The 23,760-nt window shown below is 33.0% G+C and overlaps 2 protein-coding genes and 1 long non-coding RNA gene across 3 annotated transcripts; 2 read left to right on the top strand and 1 right to left on the bottom strand.

Annotated features, from left to right (window-relative positions):
* The first annotated feature begins 270 nt into the window (after positions 1-270).
* LOC105772554 (uncharacterized) lies at positions 271-2,682 on the top strand. Its single transcript, XR_001126815.2, has 2 exons — positions 271-361; positions 2,519-2,682. It is a non-coding gene; the product is annotated as an uncharacterized LOC105772554 (long non-coding RNA).
* Positions 2,683-14,299: 11,617 nt separating this feature from the next.
* On the top strand, positions 14,300-16,602 carry LOC105772553 (hypothetical protein). The gene is made up of 2 exons (XM_012593874.2): positions 14,300-14,600; positions 16,122-16,602. The coding sequence occupies exons 1-2, from the start codon at positions 14,444-14,446 to the stop codon at positions 16,199-16,201; spliced, it is 237 nt and encodes a 78-aa protein (XP_012449328.1). The 5' UTR covers positions 14,300-14,443; the 3' UTR covers positions 16,202-16,602.
* A 406-nt stretch (positions 16,603-17,008) lies between these two features.
* Positions 17,009-23,499, bottom strand: LOC105772552 (magnesium transporter MRS2-1). Its single transcript, XM_012593871.2, has 7 exons — positions 23,225-23,499; positions 23,044-23,140; positions 21,928-22,524; positions 18,820-18,948; positions 18,395-18,727; positions 18,261-18,308; positions 17,009-17,828 (listed from the first exon to the last, which is right to left on the bottom strand). The coding sequence occupies exons 3-7, from the start codon at positions 22,513-22,515 to the stop codon at positions 17,598-17,600; spliced, it is 1,329 nt and encodes a 442-aa protein (XP_012449325.1). The 5' UTR covers positions 22,516-22,524; positions 23,044-23,140; positions 23,225-23,499; the 3' UTR covers positions 17,009-17,597.
* Between the last annotated feature and the right edge of the window lie 261 nt (positions 23,500-23,760).

Here is a 23,760-nt window from a genome sequence, read left to right on the forward strand (position 1 = left end):
CCATTTTCCAATTTTTGCCCTCAGCTTCATCTTCTCCTTCTGTAACTTTCTTTCCAACCATCTCTACGTTTCCCTTTTTTGCCATTGATTGCAAAGGAGACCTAGATATTGCAGGTAATTTATTTTTTCCTTCTTTATGATTTTTCCTTCTTTAACGTTTGGGTACTTAGAAACTGAAGCAAAGGCAAATAAAATGGAGAAAAAGATGACAAAAAAAGTTACTGGAAATTTTAGACAGTGTTTTTTTTCTTCATTTTATCATGAACGAAATTTTTAACTCTTTGCTTAAAACCCATTTCTTGGGTTTCGTTGTTTTTTTAGGGATATTAATTTGGGTTTCTAAAAAGAAGAAATTTTCAAGGTAATATGCTTTGTACCTTTTTATTTCTACTTCTTATTTTAACCATTTTCTTGCATGTGATCTTTGTTGAGACAATTATGCATGTCTATGGTCTTGCATTTTCTTTGTCCATCTTGCCGATGTAGAGAGTTCCTTGTGTAGTTGACCTTTATCAAGGTGAGTCTTTTCATATTCCAGATATGAGAGGAAAAAAAAATCACCCAATCTCTTTGTTGTTTACCCGGTATGATGACTTTGTGAAGTTAGGTGGCTAAAATTTCTTGTTTTTGGTTGTTGATTCTCATCATTATGGTTCAGGCTACTAGTTCATTAACAGAAAAAACATAATATATATTTTTAACATAAATGTAACTACTATCTTATGATCGTCCATGCCTATGTTACTTGGACTTAAGTGTGAGTGTTGGTATGCGTCTAACACGGATGGGTATGTTTAATTTTTTTTCTTTTTTAAAGTTTGGGGGGGTTTCATATATCCACAGACTCTTGTCTGTAAATGAGTTATACATAGGTTTTGTAGAGGGATATTTTAAGAAAAATGAAGAGAGGGAATATTAAAGGTCTATGCTTCATGGGTTTGAAATGGTTAGTTTTTGAGTCCCCTTCAAATTAGGATAGTCTATATTACTAAATGAATTGTGGTTTTATTGATTTTGTTAGTTGGTGAATGGAAATAACAAAAAATCTTTCTTATAAATAATGTGTAGTTACTGTATTACTTGCTCTTTTTTTTTTGAATTAAGCTTAATTGACTGAACTTGCTACTTTGAACAACCACTTCCTTTCGTGATATGTACTATGTGCTGGAATTTTATTACGTCTTCTTCTTCTCTTGTAGACTTCTCTGTCATTCGTGTAATTAAATTTTATTCATAGAGAACTTGCAACTCGTTTTTAGCACATTAGCTCTGCTCTGATTTGTTTAGTTGCTATAGTAGTCTGGGAGTGATTATGCTCAGGCCATGCTGCTTTGGCTTTTAATTTTTCTTGAAGTACCATGTATGAAACATATTAAGACATGGATATAGAGGTATGACCCTCTAAAGAGTTGAACATATACATCTCAAACACATACAAATATCCTACATGCATCCCTAGTCTGACTGACATAGGTTAGGTTATAGCTATTCAACCTTAAACTAAGGTGGATTTGTAAAACAATTCATTTTGTCTTTATCATTAGTATCTAGGATGACCATATGATACTGGATGGGTTTTGTTGTCTAACTTATTTGAAAAGCATTCAAATGTAGTTATAGGGAGAAAGTTGCCACTGGTTTTAAACTTTTAATATCATCAGCGATAGCTTTTCCTTTTTCCCCTGCTAGACTTTCAGCATTTAATTTCCCTGTTTAAAGATGTTTTAAACTTGCTAAAAATGCAACAATTGCATATGTTATTTAATTAATTAAATAAATGATACTGAGTTCTTTACCTTTTCTTCCTTGGTTGTTTTGTTGCATCTTTATGCTGGTATGAGTGATGGAATTAAGTGAAATTTTAGTGAAATTTCTAGCTATCGAGGGAGCTGCTGAAGCATGCAGTTTGCATGCATGCTATCTAATTTCTTACCAATTTAGGTGGTCCAATCGATGGTTGTTTAGTGTTGTCCAAATAATAATTAAAGATCATCCAAGTGATCAGGAAATTAAAATGGTCTGAACAATGTGAAACTAAATTGTTAAATGTCAACTAATGATGTCCAAATGGATATGGATTTATGATGTTAGTAAGCTAAAAATTTAGTTGTTAAATGTTGCAATTTATGGTGTCTGAAAGTTGTGATTTATGATATTCGAATGATGTATTTTAAGTTGTTTGGATGTGTTAAAGAGTTGGTTTAATATAATGCCTAATGGTTGTTTATTGTTGTTCAAAGCATGATGAAATAAACATGTTAGGCGTAGTTTAATATATGCCTTGCTAACCCGTAAGGTTGTCCAAAACAAGATAAAATTTAGTTGTCTTTAAGATGTTTGAATGTGGTTGTTCGAATGGTTCTTCAAATTTTCCAAATGTGTCCTTAAAGTGCTCGAAAATGTCATATTAATGTTGTCCATATATAATTTAATATTTTATCATTTGGAACTTAAATATTTTAACACAAGTGATGTCAATTTCTTGTCTTGATAACATCTTTATTATTTACTGATGCAGGTGGGCAGACAAGTATCAGGTACCAGACATAAACAAATATCTCCACTGCAATGATGATACCATTACTTTTTTCTAGTAATATGGGAAAAGACAATATATGCATGTTAAACTACATTTACAATTCGGATTTGATCTTTTTACTTTAAACAAGAACATTTTGGTTATATTTAATTTTCGATATGTTTTTATTTTTGATATGTTTCATTTAAAACTATTTTAATCTTTTAATATATTATTAAACTATTTTTATTTTCGATATCTTTAATTTATGTTATTTTTAATTTTGGTCTTCAAACAAGATTTTATATTACTTATATTGTTTGATTAAAATTATAATTAACACTACAAAAATTATCTCAACAAGCGAAAAAAAAGAGTAAAATGCTACAAACAAATCATGTTATGGTAAGAATGTAATGTATATGGAGTTTTAGATTTTATTTAAATAAAAATAATAATCGAATATTTTAGTTAAAATAGACTGATATTATTAACATACAGCTCAAGACAAAACAGTAGCTGAAACGCCAACAAAACAGTAGCTGAAATGCCAGCAAAACAGTAACATGAAACGATACTAGAAAAGGAAAACAGCTGGCAAGCAACCAAAACAATCAAAGCCTAGAAACTACCAATTCCAAAAGACCAGAAAAAGAAACTCTTGAGCCAATAACCAGCTTTGTTTCAAAAACCCAATATCAGCCAATACTCTCCTCACCATCTGAAACCTGAAACGAGTATAATGAGAGAACAAATACTTTAAATAAACCTCTTCTATTTTCAAAGCAAAAACAAAATGACCTTAGATCCATTGGTTCCAAACCAAACGGTCCTTCAATGCCGCCATCCTCACAGATTCAGGCACTCCATTAACCCAACTCCCGCAAATCTTTCTTCTCCGGCCCTCCAGCGCCAGTGTGTGAGCTGCTTCATTAACCAATCGAGGCACAGCAAGGTAAGATACCTTGTCCAAATTACCAAAGTGAGGCACCAGATTATTCATCAGTCTCTAAATATGTATTTTAATTTTTCCTGGAATGTTCAACGATCATAAGGCTTTGTAAAAATATTTGTAATCCTTATTAATAGAGGATATGTATATAGTGTCCTGTAAATATTTTGTATTTAGGGCTCGATACCCACTCTTAATAGTGTATTCCCCAGAACCTTCATGTTTCCAAACCAACCTATCCTTCGGACCACTTCCAGATATGGGAATAGAAAGAATTTGATCAGCTGTACTCTTATCAACTAAGTTATGAACCAGCTTCCTATTCCAGGTACTAGTCTCCGTCGTAATTAATTGATTAACAGTAGTCCAAGAAGGCCTAATCACCTGAACTGGAATTCTATTATTCTCTCTTCCAGGTAACCAGGGATCGTTCCAGATGTTAATGCGATCACCTTTCCCAACCCGCCACAAAACTCCTTCCCCAATCAGCTCACGAGCGCTGCAAATACTTCTCTAGGTAAGTGAGGGGTAAGATCCAATTTTTGCTGATAGAATATCATAATAAGGATAATAACGGGCTTTTAAGACTCTGGCTAACAAGCAATGAGGCTGATCTAAAATATGCCAAACCTGTTTTGCTAATAAGGTCTTATTAAACAAGAATAATTTTTTAAAACCTAACCCCCCAAAACACTTCGGTTTGCATAACATTTCCCAACTACTCCAGTGAATACCCTTCAAAGACTTATTGTTTGTCCACCAAAATCTATTCATAATTATGACACAGCGACTTTGGCACAAGAAAACATTGCATAGCATAAAGTGGTTTTGCTTGTAAAACCAATTTAATAAATACCTCATTCCCCCTATAGACAGGTAACACAAACTCCATCCTTCGACACATTTCTTGAATCAATCCGCAAAGTTAGTAAAAACCTATGTTTTCCTTCGGCCTACCATCATAGGCAAACCTAGGTATTTCTCCGGGTTCGAAGCTTCCCGGTCTCCTATTAAATTGACAATATCCTCATTGACACTAGAGGTTACATTCGCACCAAAGTAAATAAGAGACTTGTCAAAATTCACCCGCTGTCCTGATACCATCTCATATTCCTGAATTACGTCACGAACCACTCCTGCCCCATTACACGAAGCATCACCAAAAAGGATGCAATCATCTACAAAAAACAAATGATTACTAGACAATCGCTTCCTACCAATAGAAGCACCCACCATCCGACCCCTCTGTTTAGCTTCCTGAATAAGCGTAGAAAAACCTTCAGCACAAATCAAAAATAGGTAGGGGCTGAGAGGATCTCCTTATCGTAACCTTCTTGAAGGAGAAAACCATTCACTGGTAGCTCCATTAAGGTTAACAGAGTAGGAAACAGAACAAACATATCTCATAACGAGTACGATCCAATCAGCATGAAACCCTAGATGCTTCATCATTCCTGCCAAAAAATCTCATTCAACTCAATCATAAGCTTTACTCATATCAAGCTTAAGTGCGAAATTCCCCTTCTTACCTCTTTTCTTCATTTTGAGAGAATGAAGGACCTCATAAGCAATCAACACATTGTCTGAAATAAGTCTTCTTGGGATAAAAGCTCATTGAGCTTCATTAATACAATTACCCAAAATATCACTCATATGAATAACCAAGACTTTTGCCACAATTTTGTAAATGACATTACAAAGGCTTATGGGTCTGAACTGGGCCACATTTTTTGGTTTATCCACTTTGGGGATCAAAATAATTCATGTTTTATTAATATCCCCTATTTCAGATTGACCATTCAGAATAGATAAACAATAACGGGAAATCTCTATCCCAATAATAAGCCAGTACCTTTGGAAAAAATTATGGGAAACCCATCAACACCGGGGGCTTTCAAAGGAGCCATCGACTGAACTCCATTGGTTATATCCTCCTCAGTGAACTATTTTAGCAAATTATCATTTATGCTATCAGTAATCCTATTCTTTACTAACCTAAATAAATGCTCATCTGATCCTATATCTGATGCTGAGAAGAGTTTTTCAAAATAATTTGATGATATCTTTATAAACTCAATAGTCGAAGTAGTTTGTCTACCATTCTCGTCCTCTAACTCAGAGATTCTACCACGAAGGTGGCGTTGTACCACAATCTTATGAAAATAACTAGTATTTCGATCGCCATTCTTCAACCAATTGACTCGAGCTCTTTGCTCCCAAAATAATTCTTCTTTGTCAGCTTCCAAATTAAGTCCTAATTGAACCTCCATAATGTCTGCTAGGGTCTCATCAGAAAGTTCCTGATTATAAAGATTGTTTAGCCTTTCTTCTAGCTCCACACGATTCCTTTTCTCCTCTCTACCCCTGGACTTGCTCAACTTTTGCATCTAGTGGCCCATTCTCTCAAGCTTGCTCGGTACACAACCAGGATTATCCCCCCACCATCTTCTAACCATCTCCTCAAATGAACTTTCCAAACACCATTTAGCCTCAAACTGAAAGGTATTTACTTGACTACTCTGATCATTCCATCTCGCCCCTATGGTATTTAGAAGAATACGGCAATGGTAGGAAAAAGAGTGACTCAAGTGTTCAAGCTGATAACTTGGAAAAAGATTCACCTAGTCCAATGTAGCAACTTCACAATCCAGACGCTCATAGCTACAAACCTACCTCTTTCCCATGTGAACCACCGACCAATAAAACCTAAATCATTGAGATCGCAATCCTCTAAAGCCGTACAAAAATCCTTCATCTGACGTTCTGATCTAAGACGACCTTTTTTCTTCTCAAAAGACTTGGTAATTTCATTAAAATCCCCCAGAACAACCAAAAGAGCCGATTGATCATAGCTTAATTGTCTGAGTAGATTCCATGAAGCACCTTTACACCTTTCATCCGAATTCCCATAAAACCCGGTTAGCCTCCAACAACCATTGCATTCATTATCGTGAACCTCAACATCAATATGAAAAGAGAAGAAACTCTTAAGCTTGATCAAAAAATTCCTGTTCCAACCCAATGATAATCCACCTCTAGAACCTATCACCCCAACGTCAATTCCATTCGCAAAGCCACATTTCAACCTGACCAGTTCCATCTTTTTTTGAACTTAATTTTGTTTCCATAAGAAACAAAATTCGGGGATTAATGGCCCTCAACTCATTCTTGATCCTCTTTATTGTTCGTGATCTCCCCAAACCATGAACGTTCCAATTTAGTATTTTTATTGAGCCCGGCTGCTCTGTTCACCAGAGCTAGCCGATAAATCCATAGAGCCTGATCCAGCTTTAGAACCCAAATAATTAATCGGTCCCTCCACCACTCTCTGTCTCTTCTTTCCTTCCACCATAGTAATTGGGTCATTTTCCTCTTCTAATACCAAATCTATGGGCCCCTTCCCCAACCCATCAGTAACCGAAACATCATTTCCCCAAGTACGCCAATTGTTTTGTCCACCAGTAATATTCTATAATTTTTCAGTAAAGCACTGTGAACCATCAGTTTCACGTAACCATCTGCTCATTTCCGTAGCCCGACACCTCACCTCCACACGCAACGTAAATCCTAGCCAAAAACAATTTTTGATGGCTCTATTGTTAACCTAAAAGGATAATAGCTCTCCCCATGCCCTAGTTTTCCACATATAAAGCAAAATTGACTTAGCTTTTCATATTTAAATCGAGCATAAACAATCATAGCCTTCCCAATTTGAATTTTCTTCTTACGTTTCAACGGGGCAGATACATCAAAGCAGACCCGAATACGCATATATGTCTTTTGACCCAAAAACGAAATGGCAGTATCATACTCAAGAAATTTTCCACAAAAATTACCTAACTGTTTGGCCATCGATTCAGACATCAGTTCTGGGGGTAACTCATGGACTTGTATCCAAAATTCAGTAAAATTTAACTCCAACACTGCCAGATTTTCACCATACCGGATTCTTTGAGGTATAAGCAAATGATTATTAAAAAACCATGGTGTTCCAGCAAGTACCCTAGCAATGTCAACCTCATGAAAGAATTGGAATAGATACCGTTTTCCCCTATATCCGTAATACAAATCCCTCTAATAGGATGCCAGAGATCAACCATAGTATTCCGTAAGGAAGGGAAATGAACAACACTATCTGTTAAACAGCGCCCCACTAGACAAAATTGAGAAATACTTTCCACAGCCGCTGCTTCCTCTTGAATCGCTTCTTCCTCATCATCCACTAAACTCAGATTCGCCAACTCATCTTCCATTAGAAAAATAGCGAACTCCAACAAGAACGACTAAATTGGGACTAAGAACGTAACGAGAACTTGCCAAAGAAAAAGAAAAAGGAGAAAATGTGCCAAGCGGCAGACAGAAAGAAACGTGCCAAATGGCAGACTTTAGGGTTTAATAATCGAATATTTTAAAATACATAATTTTTAAGATATTTAACACACTATATTAATCAAATGGGTATTTTTTAAAAAATAATTATTAAACGTCAGTCATCAATTAATCAAATCCACAAAACACATTTTTTTTCTTTTTTTCTTTCTTTTTTCTTTTTTGGGTGATTGATAAAGAAATGAATTTCAAGTTTTTGACTTGCAAAGATAGTTGTAATTTCTATTTTGTGCTTTGTAAAGATTTTAAATATGTATTGTCCATTTTTCTTTAATAGTGTGTTATTGCTTCCTCTTCTTCTTTGGCTTGTTTAATTGCTTCTTCCACCCACAGTTGAGCGTCTTGTATTCACTAAATCACTATAAGTTCTTTGGCAATTAAATTCTTTGATTTTATTTTACATAATTGAAATTAGTATTGGAGAAATGTGACTCTTTTACTACGATTTGAATATATGTAACACTTTAATATCTTGCAGTAATGGCTCGTCTGCTTTTAATAGTACAAAGTGTGAGGCGTAAAAGAATTGGTCTTGCATTGACAATATGGTTGCAAATGTGTACAATTGCGAGTTGGTTCTTACTTGCATTGGATGACATCCATAACCTACATACTAATAGACCTCCTTAGATCCTATATTTTAGATTTTTATGCAAAACTAGATTATGTGAAAAGACTTATATATGCTAGTGACGGGACCTGTATTGAACAAGTTAGGATGAATAGAATTACCTTTCTTAAACTATGTGAGATGTTACAAAATTTAGGGTGATTGAAGTCGTCAAGGAACATGCTTGTTGATGAGTAAGTAGCAATGTTTTTACATATCATTTTCCATCACCTTAAAAATCGAGTTATCAAGCATCACTTTAATAGGTCTGGGGAAACTGTTAGCAGATCATTTCACAATGTTTTAAATGTTGTCATACGCTTACAAGATGTGTTATTTAAAAAGGCAGAGTCAATTACAACTAATTCTACAAGCCCAAGGTGGAAATGGTTCAAGGTATTGGAGTGAGTTCTATATATAACTTGTACATAATTTAGTTGATTTAGATTTAAATATGGTATCCTAACTCAAGGTTTTATACATGTGATATAGAATTGCTTAGGTGCTTTAGATGGAACCCACATCAAGATTAGGGTTCCAACAGTTGATAAACCTAGATATTGAACGCGAAAAAAGTGACATAGTAACAATTATGTTAGGTGTTTGTACACCTGATATGCAATTTGTTTATGTTCTTCCTGGTTGGGAAGGTTCTATTGCTGATGGACGGGTTCTTCGAGATGCCATTAGTAGGAGACATGGACTAAAAGTTCCTTATGGTAAAGTGCAAAATTAGAGGACTTTGAATTAATTTTTAATATTATAATTTTTTGGGGAATTAACCATGACAAGTAGTTTTTCTTATAGGTTGTTATTATCTAGTTGATGCTGGATACAAAAATTGTGAAGGATTTCTTACACATTTTAGAGGACAAAGATATCATTTGAATGAGTGGCGTCAGGGTTACTAACCAAGTACTCCAGAAGAATTTTTCAATATGAAACATGCTTCAGCACGTAATGTTATTAAAAGATGCTTTGGGTTATTAAAACTTAGATGGGGAATGCTTAGGAGTCCATCATTCTATCTTGTGAGGGTGCACAATAGAATCATTATTGCATGTTGTTTGCTCCATAATTTTATTCGAACCTATATGAGTATTGATCCTATTGAAGCGGAGTTGGGAGAAGGATTACCTAGTAATGTGATAGATGACGATGAACCGAATATTGTAAATATTCATCCATCGGATGCATGGGCTACTTGGAGGATGGAACTAGCCAACCTAATGTTCGATGAATGGCAAGCACCTAGAAATTAGTTAGGTTTAGGGTAAAAATAGTAAACGTTAATTTGTTTATGTTATTTCATGTATCTAGTTTATGAAACTTTGGTGGTGTTTGAATTGTTTTTTGTATTGTACTAGACTTGTTGAATTATAATTTATTTTCTTTTGATTCATCATATTTTATAATTTTATAAAGTGTTGGCCTTTTGATTCATAATATTGAACTTATTTTTAATTTGTTTTTTTTTCTTAAGATAGTTATGTCAAGTTTTTCACAACCAAGTGTTTCTTTTCATTCTCAAGAAACCAAAAGGAAATGGGTTCTAGAAGAAGATGCTGCGTTGGTTTCCTGTATGGTTGACTTGCACAATGTTGGAACTTTTAATGCTGATACGGGATTAAAAGCCGGTTATTTAAATGAGTTGAAAAAAAATGTTAGAAAATTTTTTACCCAATGCCATGTTGAAGGCTAAACCTAATACTGAATCGAGGATTAGGATATTGAAAAGGGATTGGTCAATCGATTATGACATGCTTAATGGAAAAAATAATAGCGGTTTTGGTTGGGATGAGCATAGGCAGCTTATTGTTGTTGAAGATGCGGTGTGGAACTCATATATAAATGTAAGAATTATTTCAAGTCTTTATTATCTTATTTTGACCAAACTTATATCTAATATGAATTCCTCATTTTTATAGAGTCATAAAGAAGCCAATCAATTCAAACATCGTAGTTTCCCTTATTATGACCAACTTACTACCATCTACACAAAAGATCGAGCCACTGTGAAAGATGCTTAAAAAGCCACTGATATTATTGAAGAAATAGATGTTGAATATGTAGCTACTACAAATATTCATGAAGAAGAAAACGATTTCTATGGATGCGAAGCTGATGTTGATTTGGATGACATGGATGTTTTAGCTACACAACCACAACCAGCTAGAAACCAAGGGGAGTCCACATTTTCAAAGAAGAAAAAAAAGATTTCTGATGCAAGTGATCATATTGGAGTCCACATTTTCAAAGAAGAAAAAAAAGATTTCTGATGCAAGTGATCATATTTCTTCTACTTCATTTCATTATGCTGCCACTTTATTGGAAGAAAAAATACGGACCGTTGGCGTTGAAATCAGTAAGAGTATTGCCTCTGAAGTGCTAATTCGACAACAGTCAGAAATGAACATTCAAGAAAGAGCTCTAAATTTATATCCAACATTATGTGAAATAGAAGGTTTAAATGAGGATGAGCGCTATCGCGCATTGAACAAAATTCCAGATCATCCAACGCAAATGCTCATTTTCTTTAGTTTACCTTCTTTTGTGCGATTGGAATGGGTCAGAAGATTTCTTGCTGACCATTAAAAATCATGGTTGTGTTGATGTAATTTTGATAACTTTTTGTGTTTGTAATATTTGGAAGGTATAATGACATAATAGAATGTCATTACAATGTTGTAACTTTTTGATGTTGTAAAATTTTATAACATATGGATTATGACATATAAACTAATGAAATCATGTAACTTTTGTTAATATATGAATATTATGTTTGGATGTGAAATATAATTCTCAAGTTATTTATTACTTCTAATATTTTTTATTGTAGAATAATTAAATTATTTGTTTCACTAATGATATTTTAGCACATTAAATATGTATTGCGTTTAAAAATAATAAAGTAGATTATATATTATTTTTATAGTATTATATATTATGATTTTAGTAAATTCATATAATAATAATTATATCAAGAATTTTATTAAATTATATAAAATTTTATTAAATTATATTTAATAATAATTATGTTAAAATATAGTTAAATTATTTATTATTTATTATTAAATTATTTTTAATAATAATCTTATTAAAATTTAATAACAATAACAATAATCATCAACCTAAAAAAATTATGCTAAGGATATTCTAGTCATTTTAGTTTTTTTCATTATGCTATTATAACATCATTCCATTCAACCAAACAAAAAAATGCTATTACAGCTCTATTCGATTCCATTCAACCAAACAATTGAATTACTGATTACTGCTCTATTACATTACAGTTAACCAAATGTACCCTTAATGTTATTGCAAATGATACTGCATATTCTAAATACGAAATAAAATATAAGTACAAAATGTTGTTTTGATGGCACCTAATATCAAATTTTAGAACGCAATCAATTTTGTGCTAATTTGAATTTTCATGAATTGCCTAATTGCAAAACTTTGATGAATCATTAAAAAAACAATTATTCTCCTTTTCGAGAGACAACAAATTAGTTTTTTATTACATGCCAATGAAAAAAAACTGTCCTAGTTTAATAAAACACATCCCTCAAAGCTTAATTGGTACACTTACATGTAAATTAACCCATAAGCATTAATTGGTTTTGAAAATAATATATTTTCTAATAAAATATAAGTAAATATTATTTTCAAAATTAAATTTTGGATGCCTATTGTAATTCATGTTTTCATATGTTGAATTTTAATTAAAAGTTGTTTAGATTATTGAGATTGAGGGAGATTTGAATAGCAAATAAAATAGACATAATGATTATCTTTAATTTAATTTTTCGGCTCTAGATTTGTATTATTTGATTAATCACCTTAAAATAGATGAAAATTTTAATGTTTGTTAATTTTGTTGACATGGTTGTCTATGTTAGTAATTAATTAATTTTTAAAATTAAAACATTAAAAATATATTTTATTATTTTTAAATAAATTTAATATATTTTAATTTTAATAATTATATATCGTTTGATTTTTTAATATTTAAAAGTTTTATTAATTGTTGTTACGTGGATGTGTTCTGTAAAGTTAATTGATGTTAGGTTTTCATATATTTTAGATTAATTTGACAAATAACGTAAATTTAAGAGTTAAAAAATAAAAAATTAAATAAAATAATAAAATAATTTTTTATAAAGTCGGAGAAAAATAAATTATTATGTAAAAAGAAAGAAAAGTGAAGGGTTTTTTACAAAATTATTATAAAAAAATAAAAAATAACCAAAATATTATAACTTTTTTTATTTACCAAAATATTATAAATTTTTTTTATTTACCAAAATACAAAAAAACAGAAAAAAAAACCTGACACAGCCTGATCAGGCCAATCACATTGGCGGCACCAAAGGTGCCAATGTGATTGGTGGCACCAATGGTGCCAATGTGATTGGTGGAAATGTGGCTAATTGCCTTCTAAGCCCTCCTTATTTATTATTTTCTTTTTATTCCCCTTCAACTCACTTTTTTATTTAATAAACAAGCCCTCAACTTATTTTTGTAGTTAAATAAGCTCTTAATCTATGATTTTTACTCATAAAAGCCCTTTATTTTATTTTTAAAGTAAATATATTTTACCTAAAATAAAGCTATTTAAAAAAGTATAAACTAATTCGCATTTTATGTATTATTTTGATAATTTGATGAGAATAGTTTATTTAAAAATTTACTAAATAGAGTTATTAAGAGTATATAATATAATTATAATTTATTTTTCTATTTGGGTTACATTTATGGGTGATCAGTTTTATTATTACTTCGGTTTTTAATAAGGCATGCTTGTATTTCTATTAATTTTTAATTAAATCTAATATTAGTTAAGTGATAATTAAGATACTTAGAATTCTAATTAAGTAATAACTCTATTTTAATTTAATAAACTATTCTCATTTAATAACTCTATTGTAATTTAATAAACTATTCTTATTTAATAACTCTATTTTCATTTAAAATATAAAATTTCTTGAAATATAAAATTTGTTGCTTCATAATATCTTAAGAGACTATTTTAATTAAAATAGTCTAACATGTTTATGTTATAAGTCTATTAAGAATATATTAAATTTATAAATAGATAAAATAGTTTATGTTTCCATTATTTAGTCTAACATGTTTATGTTATAAGTCTATTAAGAATATATTAAATTTATAAATAGATAAAATAGTTTATGTTTCGTTATTTTTTCCTTTTGATTTAATATTAGTTAAGGGAATATATTAAATTCAAAGGATTAAAATTAAAATAGTTTAATTTAATTTTTTAAATTAAAATAGAGTTATTAAATGAGAATAGTTTATTACATTAAAATAGAGTTATTAAATTAAACTATTTTAATTTTATAAATTTAATATATTCCTTAACTAATATTAAATCAAAAGAAAAAATAATGGAAACATAAACTATTTTATCTATAAACATAAACTATTAAATTTAATAAATTAAAATAGAGTTATTAAATAAAAAGTGAGTTAAAGGGAATAAAAGAAAATAATAAATAAGGAGGACTTAGAAGAAAATTAGTCATATTTCAATTTTAGTGCACAAAGCAGCAATTAACTTTCAAAGTTTAAAATGGTAAATTTGCATATAAGGTCCTTAAAACTACCCTTAACTAACATTTTAGTCGTGTCAGGTTTTTTTTTCTTTCTGTTTTTTGTTTTTTTGGTATATTTTGGTAAATAAAAAATTTATAATATTTTGGTAAATAAAAAAAAGTTATAATATTTTGATTATTTTTTATTTTTTTATAATAATTTTGTAAAAAACCCAAAAGTGAAGATATATTAAGTTGACACTTAGCGGAGGTATCCTAACCTAACTACCAAACACTCCTCCAGTCCTAGAGGCGGTGAAGCCTTAAAACCTGCAAACAGCACCGCAGCGGAGAAAGCTGCAGAAAGGAGATTTTGAGGTAATCTTAAGTAATTAATTGGTTGGTTTAGGGGCGAAATGGGAAACGAAGCAAAAACCACCTCCAACGTGGGAGGAGGAGGATTCAAGGCGAGAATGGAACACTACATATATAGCGGTGAAAAGAAGCATGTAATGGCTGGCATCGCCATCGTCGCCCTCGTTTTTGGTGCCCCTTGGTTTCTCATGAACCGAGGTGCCTTTCTCTCTTTCCTTCAATTTTCTTTTTCAGCTTTGCATTTACTTTTCGGTTCGGCGGGGCGGGGGTTAGGGTTTTAGATGTATCTTTGGGTTTCTCACTCTAAATATATTGCAAATTTGAGGAATTTTTATGATTTATCTCGATGTAATGAACAAAAGCAAAGACAGCTATATAGCATCACTGACTTTAGTTTTGGAGTAAATGAATTTGAGGACAAATTTTCCTTCATGATTTGAGTAAATGAATTTGCATTTCTTTTGGAAATGGTCCGGAAATTTCAGTGATTCTGAAGGATATTTTAGGTAGCTTTTGGAACTTAAATTCCAACTGATGGCTTCGGATATATAAAATAGTGGATGTATAAAACAGTGTAGGTTATGCGAAATGCAGCTTTCGTTATTATTTTTAAAGTCCATAGATTTGTTAAGGGTCTACTTAGTAATAAATTTGAAAGTCCTATAGATATTTGTGATTTTTGAAAACCATGTTTTTATAGCTTGAAATGTATAATTAGATTGAATCTCAGTTAATTCGTGTAGAATGTATGCATTTCATTCTCACTTATGCAGTAAATGAAATTCGAATCTTCATATTCCTGAGCATAGCATTAAGGAATCTGTCAAATTGGTGCGCATTTGTTTGAAGTTGCTTATTGGAGTTTATATTTATCCAAAACTGGTGTTTGGAAGAATGAAACAAGAGATTGAAGTCAATGGAACTTGAGGTTGTCGAGGAACTATATTGAAGCTGAATTCTGACTTCTCTTTTTTACTAATTTTGTTAGCAGCAGGTTCTGAGTCAAAATTTTCTGATTCTGATGGTTCTTTTACAGATTTCAAAAGTCATTTTCTTTAATCTAAATATATAAAGAATGTGTTTGTTTTTGTTGACATGGATCAAGAGACTCATTTGAAAATAGCAATATGCTTGTCTTGACAGTAATGGGTGCTGGTTTATATATAGTTCTTTCCTAGAAAGTTGACATCATAAGCAAGTTGAGCGGTTTAGCAGGCTGTGAAGGCAAAGTTTACAGACAGATTTTGGCTTATGTATTTCTTTATCACATCTTGACAGACTTTAAAAATGCTTTTGTGAGCTGGCATTGGCTAGGTCCTAGGCTATTCCTCTTTGTCAATTCTTGTTCAGTCCTAAGAACTTCTTTTGTGTTCAGTACTATGCAAATGATGTGGTTAAATGCTATCTTACTTGGGTTTGGGTGTAAGCATAGGATACAGGTCTTGTCTTGACATAGGTTTTTTCATTTTTCTTACCCTTTTTATTTGCCATGATTTGAACAACCGAAGTTAAAAGGGTTTGGTAGTGCTTTTGCTGTGAAAATACTGTAGGAAAGTTATTCGAGGATGACAAATTGACCCAACTCTCAGGATGTTGTGTTGCATACTTGAGGAAGTTGAATGTTTTAAGAGTGGTTGTTTCATTTCATTATTGGAAGCTGTTTGTTGGGTACGTTGATCACTTAAAACTAACTGAACAAAGGCCTGATTTTCCTTGTAGGAACAAAGCATCAGTCACACCAAGATTACATGGAGAAAGCTGACAAGGCACGGAGTCAACGACTTTCTTCTTCAAAATAATAGTTAAGTTAATCAATTGTTTCCTTCAGCAGCTTTTTGATTGTCAGCGCGGGAGCTGCTACTTCTCAGTAGTCCTAGATGCAGTTGAAAACCTGGAATGCTGGGAAAAGAATTTGTTATAGGTTCCGCCTTTAAGTAATAGAAAGATCTGATCACCCTCAAGATCAACATTTGTTATAATTTTGATCTAGATCGAAAGTATTTCCCTCTAGGTGGTTGGTTTGACCGAATTCTCTTTTCCAGGAATAAGTATTATCTGTCAAACTCAAGATTGATTTAGCTTTATATCATCAAGTGTTGTTCTTATTTTTTAACTTTTAATTTTGGTACATATCGGGTATTGTATAAGTCACGACAAGTGTGCGTGTTAACATGCAACGTTATTGAGGTATCTGAGTTCATATCGAGGATGTTGTTATATACCAGGTCCTGTAGAGTCAGTCCATATATGGATTCAAGTTAATGAAGGGAAGAAGGTGAAAATTACATTATGTCGCAGACACTTTGGTTCTGCCGTTGTAACATCACATCAAATCAGTCGATACAGGCATTGTGGATTACAGATTGGAAAAACCCATTCAGGTTACTGTAACTTGTTAACAAAGCTAGAAGGATATCTGAATCTTTTGGGTGGAATCTAATTGGCAGATGAATAATTTAGCACTAGAAAGATTCCAGGCAGGAAACAGACTTTCAGCTAGTTCATCACTTAGCATTCCATTTTTTATGGATTGACACTTTTTCTCCGAGTGCATGAAAAAAAAACAACCCAATGTCGAGAACATATTACACAACACCAAAGAACAATTACACAACACCAAAGAACAACTACGCATATATATAATTTGCTAAACCTCACAATCAAGTGAGCGAAACAACTTTCAAAGCAACTGTATGAGCCCCATAACTACTGCTTTGGTTAAAATTCAATTCCACCAGAGTTGTAAACTTTTTTGCACAACACTAAGTTGAATTCAAGAAAGTTATGTTGTGATAAGCCAATTCTATCACGTCCAACCGACCTGTAATTGGGTATTATCCTCTTTTAGCACCCACATGTCCCTCAAATTTATTATACACCACATCAAATAACCACCTTAGAGGAAGCCTAAGTACCCAAAGAGGACAAATAGCTGATTGAAGACGCAACAAAAATGAGAATACCCCATCGGCCTGCAACAAGTCTCGACATTCTTTCCTTCTCTCTCCATTTTAACCATGCAAGGTTACATTTGCAGTGAAAGATGGAAGTGCAATTGCAACAAAAAAGAGTGGACTCTAAAATCAGAGCTTTATGTTTTGGTTTTCTTAAATTCCCATATACATTTCAGGGTAAATAAAAATTGGTAACAATGATGCCAAAAGTACAGTTTTTTTCTTCTTTAATTTCCTTTTTTCATAGGGGCATAAGTCTTCTGTACTTGAAGAACCACACAAATGCACAGAATATGATGATCCCGCAAACCCCTGTAATTATCAGGACCCACTTGAATGCACCAGGGTCATCAAACATAGGTATGGCAAAGTTCATACCAAATATTCCAGCTACCACACCAAAAATGGCAACGACAAATGTTGCAGTTGTCAGTAGCAATTCAAATTGGATCAGCTGGTTTCGAACATTATCCTGCAACCAAAAGTTTGTCCTTAGATATCTAAGAGTTCAATGCTTTCTGGCGATTTTGCCAATTGAAGCATAACAACAGGAGTATCAGAAATCATAATATCAAGAAAGATAAAGAGACGTGTTTTAGAATATAGTTGAATTCTCGGCCCCACAATCAAGTTGTCAAGGCCATTACAAACTTGGATCCAATGCTTTCATCCTGTTTATTTTTCCATTCTATATTACTTTCAACAAATGTGCTAATCAGTTCTCAATCAAATAATCAATATATCACTTGGAGCCATTTGGATGCGGGGTGTCAGTTTGGTGGGTCAGACCACAATGGCACCCTGCATCCAGGAGGGGGCTTTAGTGTTTTATCTTCTCCACTTCAGGTTTGTGGAAAATACTTCTGTAGCAAAATTATTCTATCAATGAGGGAAAATAACTTACCAGCTGAATGTTGATGAAATCCTCCGTGTCATCAATGTATTCCTTCAACTGAAGTAAAGAAGAAAATAATATTATATCCATCAAAGAGAAGGAAAGATGAAAAGGATTTAGACTGCAATAAGTGCTCTACATACTGAAGTCAACTTATTTAGGGTGCTGTCAATGAGAACAAAGTATGCTTCCAGTAACATCTCAAGCTCTTCAATATTCTCTGTAGCGCTCTCTGAACTCCTCATGCTCTCATGGCGGCTCCTTGCAATGCTCAGGCTTTTCTCCAGCCTGCGCAATTCGGGTGGTGAAGCAACAGGAGAAACTGGAGCAGAAGCAGAAAGTCCGTCATTCGATCTGAATCCCATTAAAGATTGATCACCATAAAATGATGATTCCATTCTGCTTTTCTTCTCAGTAAGATACATTTCCGCCATATCACCATCATCATCCATCAGCTGTTCTATCTCATCTCTAACCTAAATAAAAAAGTGGAAAAGTGTCAGAAGATGCAAGGCTGTCGTTTACCTGCCAAAGAGAGAGAGAGAGAGAGAAGCATGTATTTTTATACCTTTTGAACTCTTCGAGTCAATGCAACAAGTCTGCTCTTCAATCTACGGACACGCTCCAAGTTTAACGTACTGATCTTTGATGTAAGTTCATCCAATAGTGGATATGCTTCAATTTCCAATTCTGCTGCCTATGGAACATCAAATGAGTTACCAACTTGCTCAGAAGTAATCAAATGCAAGCAACAGAATATATTGATTGGGTCAAATCCTACAAAAAGTCACTGTACTGCATTTTCTGAAAATTTAGTCCTACTATAATTTGATCGTTTCTAACCTCTCTACTTCTCAAAATATGCATTTTCAGTTCCAAGGCCAATTTTTAAAATTCTGTCAAATAACTTGATTATCTTTTAAACATGTGATAACATGATATATACACCTTGGCATATTTTGTACAGCTGGACATTTTTTCATGTTTAAAAGTGTACAAAAATATGCCAAGGTGCCTCGCAATATTTTAAAAAAAAACCACGTCAAACTATTTAACGAATTAAGAGAAAAAAAAGTTAGCCTTAGGATTGGCAATACATGTTTCAAAACATAGAGGGCTATAAATGATCAAATTATAGTAGAGGGATAAAAAAAAAACATAATATAGGGACCTCTACAATTAGACCAATTGATAGTAAAAAAAAGATGATAATTCCTAAAAGAAGTACGCTGCCCAACTAGTAGAATATGGCCATGGTTAAAACTAATAACAGAATATAGAAGTTATGCCCTCAATTGAATATCGGTTGAGGGATAATTTTGTTAAAAAAGGCAAATCGGGGGGACAACATAGTGTCTTTCAATGGATTGAGGAATTCGAGTGCTCCAATAGCTTTCAGGACTGGTTGGTTGGATCTCTAATATGGGTTAAATCATAGACTTGCTTCATAAGGCTTCGACTAGCAAGGAAAGGGATGCATTGTCTCAAGATGAGAGATGTTCCTTACCCTGAGACCTTGTATAATGTTGGTTGTCATATCTGATAGTTCACCTATCTGAGTAAATCCACACATTTTTATTTGATAATTCTCCTTAATCCATCAAGATTGCTAAAAGATATCATAGACTTGGGAAGGCTTAAAACAAAAATGACAAAACTATATATCATAGAGGATTGTTTTTGAAAACAGGAGACAACAACAACAACAACAACAACAAACTATAATAAAAGAATTAAAGGTACGCAAATAGAATTTATAAAAGGAATAAAGCAACATTTAGTCCCTGTACTTACAACTTTTCCCAACTTAGTCTCTGAACTATAATAAACAGGATGTTGTGGCTTTCTCGTTGCAATATATGTTAGAAGTATCTATCATTTTCTATTTGCAGAAAATCTTTCCAAATGAGTGGAACGTCTCTATTGAGCGACTAAATTGCAAGGAGAATAAATTTTGGGAACAGGGAAATAACAAAATTGAAGCTGTCCAAATGTTGCAAGACATTTTTCCCATGGCAGATGGTAGGGATCAGAAGGCAGAATTCTTAAACAAAATGTTCAAAATATCTTCAAGTCATCTTGGAAACTATAAGTTGTGTCAGCAATTGAGGCCTATTCCTCTCTTGGTCTTAAAATTTGCTGGATTTCTTTCATTGTTGCAAGAGATAATCTTAAAAATTCTTGAATATGCTGTGATTGTAGTGAATGGTGTTCCTAAACAGGAATTGTTGTCTCTATGTTTGTTTATCAGAACAATTAGTTTTATTACAGTTAAAGCTCATCATCCTTTCTTTTTACGTAAGGCTCCTATTGTTTGATGAACAAAATACAGGAAGCCATAAGAGAAGTAGGTGTGCTAGAAGTCTTGTTGGATGGTATGAAGCGACATAAATTTATTTTGGGTCAAAATCAACATGTTTGTAATGCCAATTAGTTGGACAGAAAATCCAGTTTTAACGGCTTCAAGCAACACTTCGACAGTGAGGGTGTTATTGTTACTTCAATCAAGTTCATGGAATTTGGTTCAAGGAAGTTCCCAATTTTTGAAGCTAAGGATGTTCGCATTGATTAGAATTATGGTGCATCAACAAGACATTCGCTTGAAGCATGGTTAGGTTCACATATTGATTTTGGTATGGTGGAGGTTGCAATTAAATATATTTGCTCCTATGAAGCTGATAAAGCTATTCTTGTTTCCCTCATAGGCTGGGATGACACTTCTAAGCTCCTTGACAAGATTAAAGTAAACATTTATGGGAATCTTAGCAAGTTTCTGATCTCTCCTCTACATGGTTTTACCATCATTAACCAACAAGAAATATTTAACTGTGCACCACCTAAGAAATGAAAATGAAAGTAACATCTCCAAAAATGATGTTGAAAATTCAGATAATAGGCAGCAGCTTCCTAAAGCTAAAACAAAGGTTATTGAAGATGTGGTTGATGTTAAGGCAACTAAGTTTAAATGGGGTAATTGATATAAGAGATTTTTGCTGAAACAGCTAGTGGAAGTTCTTGGATGGTGTAAGAAGAGCTACAAGGAGCTTATCAAGAAATTTATGTTGAAGTGGTGAAGCTTTTCTTACCGCTGTCAATTTTCCAAGCCAGGTTAGATATATTAAAACAGCTAAGGTTAGTAGTTATCTCAAGGGTTTAAAGAAAGGGCTAGAAATAAAACTTTATTTGCAAAAAGGCCTAGTAACTTTACTTGCAAGAAAGAAAGCCTATATAAATAAGTTGTCAGCTTTACAGCTATTATTATTCTTATTATTTTTCTTTGAATTAATATAAAGAAATTAGAGGTTTTTTAAACCCTAAATTTTCTAGAGTTTCACCTTCTTTCTTGTTTGTTTAGCCCTAATTCTTCCTATTGCTTCTATTTTCTCCCCTAAACCACATCAGAAAAACTCAGCCAAAATCAAGTAACAACAACATGCAACATTTTTCATGAGTTGCTGTTATATGTGTTATTTATTTTCCTTAATTTTTACATAGCTCAACATCCCCAACAATCAAAATATAAATCTGCAATTGATGCATCTTCCAACCACTTTTTTAGTTTTTAATATATTTTTAAATGTCAACAAGGTGAATGATTCTTGGGTGAATGATTTTAGGTTTATCATCCCAAGTCTAATTCAAATGCAATAAAGTGTTTTAGGCCACTTTCACACACCTGTGAATCAAGGAATGTACAGGCAGCTTCCAAAGCAACTTCAAGAGCCCTAAACTCAAAGGGCAAATAATCAGGGGATGTGCTTCCGTATACATAGTCAAAACCCCTACTGCTTCTTCTTCTGTTCAACTCGGGACCCTCTGATTGCCATACCTCACCTACTCCACTTGTAAGTCGCCTTTGTAACTCCACAACATACTGCAAAACATAGCTATCAAGGGAATTCAAGAGTAGAACCTCGTCGGCAGTGATAATACACCTTATCTGCTCTAAATTTACAACAATAGCCTTCTCTCTACCGAGGATTGTCGAGGGGTAAACAAACAAAGGGTCAAGAAGCCGTAGGTCTCGGGCTGGTAGATCACATCGACGCATCATAGTGAACTTGTCAACCTCGATTATTTGTGAATTCCCAGATGTATCAACACGGATCCAAGATCTGAGTCCTTGGCCCCGCTTCTTTAACCCTGATAAATCCATGCCTTGGAAAGGCTGGCGTCCAGAGGCAGATGGCCGATAGGAAGCATCTCTAATGTTTATAGCCGATTGAGGTTTCGGTGGAAGCAAACGCTCTTTTAGGTCTGCCATCACAACATACTGAAACAAATAACAAAACCAGTTAACGACAACACTGTATAATCCAGTTCTGAGGGGGGGGGGGGACAGAAAAAGTGGCTTTAGGTCTTAACTCTCAAGAAGCTCCCTTTTCCATCTAAAAGCTACTCAAATATTGTAATCCAACTATCAAATCCATGAACTTTTTAGTTCAAAGCCTGAATACAATTCCATAACTAGATTAATCATGTTCATTAATGCATCAGAAACCAAAGCAACTTTTTCCTTTTTTTTTTTACATCCTGAGATCGAAAATCTATCAAACGCATGAATAATTCAGCATACGAGGGACAAAATTCAGCATCAGTATATCGCCTAAAAATGCTACCTAAAAATTGGCCTAGTTCCTTCCATAGCCTTATAATTATACTAAATAGAACAATAATAATATAAAGAAAACTGAAAATAAAGAGCAAAATCTATTTAAATTCCAACTCAAGCATAATAAAGAAACAAAACAGTAACAAAAGAGTATATATTATTTCAAGGAGACTAGCTTACCTCGAATCAATAAAACTAAGATTTAACTCTCAGATAAGCGTGAAGAAGATATAATCACAGCCTCTGATTAAATAAGCTAATATCGACACGTCAAAAACTGCGAAAAATAATTGGATTAATAAATTAAATTATAACAACATAAAGAAAATAGGGAAAAGAAACCCTAGATTTGGAAAAGTACCTTGGCAGCAGCGGATGCTTGAGAAGAGGAAGATTTAGTGAGGAAGAGAACTCCTGGATCAAATACCAAATTTTCATGTACGTGTTTAAAAAAAAAGAAAAGAAAATAGTTTAAAAAATTTACGAAAGGCGGTGTAAGTTTTACTCAATTAGCTAAGGCGAGAATCTTAATTAAGAATCTATGATTGAAATTTTTAATGTTAAAAAAGGATTTCTGATGCGGAGAGCCTTTTTTTCTTGGTTGCTTTTATTAGTTTTGTCGGCTCCTGAGTCGTCATGACCCTGAGGTTCTTTAGAAGAATATTTAAACCATAAATAACGTGGATTTTAAAATAATAAATTAAAACAGTGAGCCCCACGTCTTACCATTTTTTTTCCGTTTCTTTCCTCATTTTTCTTTCTTCTTCATCCTTTCTTCCCCTCCAAATCTCAGCCCGATTTTAAAATAAGGCATAAAAAGTCCATTTTCATTTTCCAAACAGCTTATTCAATCTCCTTTAGAATTTGGATGTTACTAGCACTGACTTTCACTCCCCA

Source organism: Gossypium raimondii, chromosome 6, assembly GCF_025698545.1.
Source record: "Gossypium raimondii isolate GPD5lz chromosome 6, ASM2569854v1, whole genome shotgun sequence".
NCBI lineage: Eukaryota > Viridiplantae > Streptophyta > Magnoliopsida > Malvales > Malvaceae > Gossypium > Gossypium raimondii.

Bases quoted from the DNA above. Each gene is read 5' to 3' on its own strand.
- LOC105772553 (XM_012593874.2), top strand. From the start codon at position 14,444: ATGGGAAACGAAGCAAAAACCACCTCCAACGTGGGAGGAGGAGGATTC. The intron at 14,601-16,121 runs GTGCCTTTCTCT...TTTTCCTTGTAG, and splicing joins TTGGTTTCTCATGAACCGAG to GAACAAAGCATCAGTCACAC.
- LOC105772552 (XM_012593871.2), bottom strand. From the start codon at position 22,515: ATGGCAGACCTAAAAGAGCGTTTGCTTCCACCGAAACCTCAATCGGCT. The intron at 18,309-18,394 runs GTATGTAGAGCA...TCTTTACTTCAG, and splicing joins CCCTAAATAAGTTGACTTCA to TTGAAGGAATACATTGATGA. The intron at 17,829-18,260 runs GTAAGTTATTTT...TTTTGGTTGCAG, and splicing joins ATTTCATCAACATTCAGCTG to GATAATGTTCGAAACCAGCT.